Raw genomic sequence first — 6,000 nt, forward strand, 5'->3', positions numbered from 1 at the left:
ATTGAGGATCCCCAGAGAGCTTTTGCTTTGTGGGTTGTATCTGTGAATATTTTCCACATTAAAAATTGAGACTGAGTTTTTTAATGTATTTATTTAAAAATAACAGTAATAAATCATTACATACTGATGTAAATAACAGAGTTTTATGAAAAATAATCAGACTTTTCAAAACAAGAAATTTGAGAAGAGTAGCATTGTTTTATGTTTTTGCAATCTCTTTAATGTCTGGCTTAATAGAAGACTTTATATATGCTCTGGATTCAATCCGTTGTGACACCACACAACACGTGGCCCCTAGAAAACACCACTGAACATTTGTGAGAGGGGAAGAATGAAGAAAGCAAATAATGTCTTAGTACTAGTAACATTATTACCAAAATAGTTTTGACCTCACAGAATCTTTGGAAACATAGTCTCCTTCGGGGTCCCAAAGGTTCACACTAGAACTTTGACATCTTTGAGAAACTGAAAGTTCTTGGATCATAGTAGTATAAGGGGGACAGTTACTTGAAATGAAGCTGGGAGCATGACCGACTCTCTGTGACCATGTTTGTTTGTTTGTTTGTTTGTTTGTTTGTTTATGGCTGTATTGGGTCTTCGTTGTGGTGCGCAGCCTTCGTATTGTGGTGACTTCTCTTGTTGCAGAGCACGGGCTCTAGGCACATGGGCTCAGCAGTTGTGGCTCACGGGCTCTAGGCATGCAGACTTCAGTAGCTGTGGCTCGTGGGCTCTAGAGCGCAGGCTTGGTAGTTGTGGCACATGGGCTTCGTTGCTCTGCGGCATGTGGGATCTTTCCGGACCAGGGCTCGAACCCGTGTCCCCTGCATTGGCAGGCGGAGTGGAGTCTTAACCACTGGGCCACCAGGGAAGCCCTCTGTGACCATGCTGAGGAGTTTGAACTTTATACTAAGGGTGGAGGAAAATATGGATGGGTTTGAGCAAAGGCATTGGGTGTGATGGTGATATAATCTGATTTATATTTTAAGAAAATCTTTCTAGTTGCTATGTTGGAAATCGATTGGAAGAGGGAAGAGTAAAGGAGGAAAGCTTGACTGGAGGCCTTTGGCGAGGGTGAGAAATGGAGAGATTCCAGATACGTTTGGGAGCTGGAATTAGTAAATTACTGACAGATGGAAGCAGTAGGTAAAGGAAGGAGAGTTAGGGATATGCCTCCTAGGTTGCTGTCTTCTAGCAACCAGATCGTGCTGCCACTTAGAGAAGGAAGACTGGGGAGGCTTGTGTGGTTGGAGCAGAACCTAGAGTTCATTTGCTAACATTTTAACTTTCAGTTGTCCACACACCTCCAAGTTTTGATGAGAACCTGGAAAAATGGACAGTTTTCCAGAAAAATACAATTTAATAAAACAGACTTCTAAACAGATGTGAAAACATAGGCAAATATTCATAGAAGAAATAAAGTTGTTAAAGAACTTCCCTACAAACATGTATATGGTCCAGATTGCATCACAGAGGAATTCTACTGGCCCTTTAAAGAGGGATCACTTTAGTGCTGCGGAAAGTATTCTAGCACCTAGGAGAATAAAAATTCTCAATTTTTAAAAAATGAGTCTTGCATTGCAATACCGAAACAAGAAAAATTGCAGAGAGACCCATGGAATAACCTCACTTATGATCACGGGTGGTACCATCAGAAGTCAGTCACATTTTAGTTAAAAGAAGGAGGCAAGGAGATATTTTCTTCCAGGAAGAGGCTGAGGATTTGGGGGAATTTGTTGCCAAGAGATTGAGTTGTAGGGGCTAGAGAGGAAGAGCTCAGGAGGGTGGAGAAGGGTAGATTGGGACAAAGGAGGAGATGTACAACCAGCAGCTGGTGAGAACGGATGACAGTGTGGGTGACAACGGCTGTCTTTTGGCAGTTACGAAGGGAAAGAGGGATTTGAAACCAGACAGGATTGACTCTGAGAGACTTTTAAAGGAGAGAGTTTATAGAATTGCCACTGTGATCCCTAATGCTTCCCAGATCGGCCAGTAGCTCATGGGGCTACCACTCCAAGAGCTTTCTGGCAGTGTTGTCAGGCCCACCGAGTAAATAAATATGGACTGTGTAGAGCAACTGCCACCTCTTCTGTTTTTGGACACAGTCACTTTAAGGACAGCCACCCTCCCACCCAGCTAGATTCTTCGAATACTATCTTGTTCATTCCTACAGCATTTAATAACGGGGCTTGTTGAGCAGATATCAACTTTGAGATTTTCTTCAAGCTAGAGGCTGGAATTAGATTCCCTAAGTGGACCATATCCAAATACATTTTAATAAGAATGCAATTTCATTTATCTTAAAGAATTTAGTATTTCTCTTTTGAAAACGCGTGTTCCGTTTCATTTTATTTGAGAGTAAATGAAGTGGGTGGTTTTCTAAAAACTCCTTCAGTGTCCAAAGTTGTGATTTGAGATTTCTGACACAGCAGTCATTCCACTTCTAGGAAATGACCTTAAAGATGAAATCGGACTGTGCAAAGACATGTAGACCAACATGTATTACAAACTACTCTAATAGGGAGATATTGGAAGGTATCTAGATGCCCAGCTAGTGTTTGGTTAAGTAGATTGATACATTCATGTGATATACCATGTTGCCATCAAAAAGAATGACTTAGATGATATTGACTTGAAAGGTGTTCAACATGAGTAAAAAGTAAAAGCTTGTTGCAAAGCAGCTTCTATAACAAAAGCCCACTTTTTCTTTTAAAGATTGTACCAATTTACACTTGGTACAATGGGGAAGCCCTCCCCTTATTTTTAAAATTAGGGAAACAGTTTTCACGGAAGCCAAACCAATAGACTTTTGTCTCCATCTTGTTGAGTCATGTAAACCTCCCTAGTTACAAGGGAATCTGGAGTGGCAAGAATTTAACTGAGCATATTACTGTCCTCCTGCAAAGTGGGGTTCTGTTAATAAGGAAGAAGGGGAGAACAGATGTTGGATAGGGAACCAGTAATGTCAGTCATGCCTAAATTAAATTATATGTGCTGAACACAGGAAACAATGGAGAAATAAATTGCACAGGTGATTCTGTCTGCCATTCTTCTCAACGAGCATGCGCCCTAGTGTTTGCATGAGGATGGGAGACTGTGTTGCCTCAGTTGACATCAGCTCCTACCTACCTCTTGTGTGAGCATCCAGCTGGGCTCAATGACAATCTGGTTATTAACAACATGCATTTTTTTTCATACAAGGTGGCCCCGAAAGCCAGCCCAGTCACTTTATCTGGTCCTTCACCCAAGAAATAGCTGTCTTTTCTCCAACACCAGAGGGAAAAATAACCTAGTGCATTAGACTATCAGGAGATGGCATGTGTGTCTTGAAAGCAGCACATGTTTAAGAGAATTTTGAGAGCAATTTTGACCGCGGGCAGTTTCCCCCATTGCACTGACTGACCTTAGCTTCCGGTGGCCATGTAAGATGCAACTTCAGTGAATATCTGAGTTAGGGATGGAGAGGATGAAAAGGAGAGACGTTCATTTTGGCGTGCTGAGTTCTAGAGACCAGGAAGGGGCTAGTTCGGGCTCCACTAACTACTGTTCTCCTGTTCCTTTTCCACCAGTCTGAGCCATGGGAAGGAGATAAATCTACCTCAAGCCACAGAAGCGGTGCCTTAATGCTCTGTGCTCATTCACTCCAAACGGAATTCCTGAGACCAGTCAAGTTGGAAGAGTCTGTAATATGTTGGTAGTTTGTCCATTTGTTTACAAAGGTTAAGCTTTTGTATTAAAATTTCGTCAGAAAATAGGAAATTCAGGATGTTTAGCAACTTGGAGTGATTTGCTTTTTTTTTTTTTTTTAATGATTTTTTAAAGGAAAATTGATTTTTGAGAAGTGTCTTCAAGTTATTTGGGGGCAGGGAAACCTCAGCATCTGTATATATACTACTTAGTATATCTCTTTAAGGGAGGGTTTACTTTTATTTTCATAGCTCAGATGAAAATGGTGTTGTATTTTGAAATAGTTACTCTTTCATTTGATCTGCAAATGTTCTAGTTTCTGTAGAACTTTAACAAAACTACCAGCTTTAGAAGAGGAGAAATATTCATCTTTCAGTAATTACTAAATGCTCTAATAAAGTCTGGTGCATGAAGTTGTATATACAGTTGAGTGAATTTATTTTAGGAAAATGAAACCTATATAAGTTCAGGCCATCTGCAAAGTAACTTTGCTCATGATTGGATAAGTACAATTAAAGACTGTAGACTGAAAACCAGCTTATACCTTATATAATTAAGTTACATAATATAGCTTATTTATAGTTTAATCAGCCTAAAGCAATCTTTACAACCCCAATTTGTCATCATCTTTCTTGAAATTTTTTAATGAGCTATGTTATAGTATATTGTTTTAAGCTTTATAGAGTATAAAAGTGTTTAATTAACTTCATTTTTAGATGTGATTAACATTTAACTCAGTGGACTTTGAGTAAAGCAGATTACCCTCCATTAAAGTGGGTGGGCCTCGTTCAATCAGTTGAAGGCCTTAAGAGCAAAGACTGAGGTTGCTGGAAGAAGCAGTTTCTGTTTCAAGATTGCAGCATAGAAATTCTGCCTGAGTTCCAGCCTATTGGCCAGCCCTGCAGATTTCACACGTGCCAACTCCCACAATTTTGGGAGCCAATTGCTGGAAAATATCTCTCCCCCATCTGTAAGTTACTTATACATATATTTTGTAAGTCAGGATATCTACATGTATATCCTATTGGTTCTCTTTCTCTGGAGAATCCTGACTGATACAGGGTGTCTCAAAACCAGTGTAGCTGATACCTCTCCAAGGAGCCTAAGGAATGAAGTGTGTGTGTGTGTGTGTGTGTGTGTGTGTGTGTGTGTGTGAGCAAGGTGGGCAGGGGTCGGAGTGGTTAGAATATGTGGACAGTGTCAGTTCGGAATCTTGGTGCTAGAAAACTAGTATGTTAAGTAAAGCAATAAAACTCCAACAGGAGAAAAACCCAGCTTTGCCTTTGGTCAAGGAGAGCTGGAAAAACTTGTTGCCACGTGGGTTAGGATCTGTTGAGCGGAGGCCCCGCTGTACCTGGTCAGGTTCTTATGTTTCTGGTCATTTAACCGTTTGATTCTCCCATTTATGATATGGTCATTATTACTGACCTGATAACAGAGAAACAAATGCCATCTGCGTTCCAGAGCACTGGTCACTACTGGCTGAACTCCTCTTACCGGGAATTCAGGTAAGCTAGGTGCTTGCCTTTTCCATTGGGTCACTGGATTTCTTTATGTGGCACAGGCATTTTTAATTGTTTATAACGGGACATGGTGGCTGTGTAATGTGTCGGCTAGGCTGACCTGAATTTCCCAGAATCCCTGCTCTTGTACCTTTCTGGTGAGAGTGGACCACAGAGAGAGTCCAGTGGGAAGCTTGCAGGGCAGAGTAGCAGGTTTGCCATTTTGTGTGCACATGCCCTGTGGCCTGTCTGCTGACTCCCCTCAGTGCCCTGAGGCAGATGCTGGGCCTGCAGCTACTCCGCCTTCCCATGATCCTCTGTCAGCTCCTCCTCTGGGCCAGGTGTGTGCATAGCTCTGTGACACAGGCCCTGGCTTTTGCAGGTCACCCTCATCCCCAAGGTCAGAGGCAGCTGGGCTGGCAGTCTGTCCTCGGGAGCTCCAGCTCTGGGCTTGCTCTCGGGTCTTCCCCACTCCATATCTATCCCCTCTTCCTGTCTGCCGTGTAGACTTCAAGCTCCAACATCAGACCTGACGACAACAGCCTTACAGAGGCTGCTTAATCACTTGCACAGCTGTGTAAGGTCAAGTTCTGTAGGGACATATGTGGGTATCACCTAGTGGTTCTGCTTCTCAGCTTGGACACTAATAAACAGTGCAATCGTTTGTCTTTTTTGGTTATCAAAAGAAGAAACAACTTCAAATAGACTTCAAAAGCGTGATTATTCTCACTCGGTGGTGGTGTCTCAGTTGTCTTGGTCATTTTTCTCGAGCCAGGAGTCGTAGCACGGTGTTGTGAGCTGAATCAGGAATAAA

The 6,000-nt window shown here is 42.0% G+C and overlaps 1 protein-coding gene across 1 annotated transcript in view; it reads left to right on the plus strand.

The window, feature by feature from the left end:
• The window catches only part of SYCP2L (synaptonemal complex protein 2 like), a gene marked incomplete at its 5' end in the record, with an annotated part of 59,177 nt that extends 55,297 nt beyond the window's left edge, over nt 1–3,880 (plus strand). Inside the window, one exon of the mRNA XM_082664792.1 lies at nt 3,567–3,880. Within this exon, the coding sequence (XP_082520918.1) occupies nt 3,567–3,621 (55 nt within the window). The 3' untranslated portion in view covers nt 3,622–3,880. The remainder of the gene's footprint in view (nt 1–3,566) is intronic.
• Nucleotides 3,881–6,000: the final 2,120 nt, after the last annotated feature.

The sequence above is a fragment of the Grampus griseus genome (genome assembly GCF_964374135.1).
Source record: "Grampus griseus genome assembly, chromosome: 10".
Lineage (NCBI taxonomy): Eukaryota > Metazoa > Chordata > Mammalia > Artiodactyla > Delphinidae > Grampus > Grampus griseus.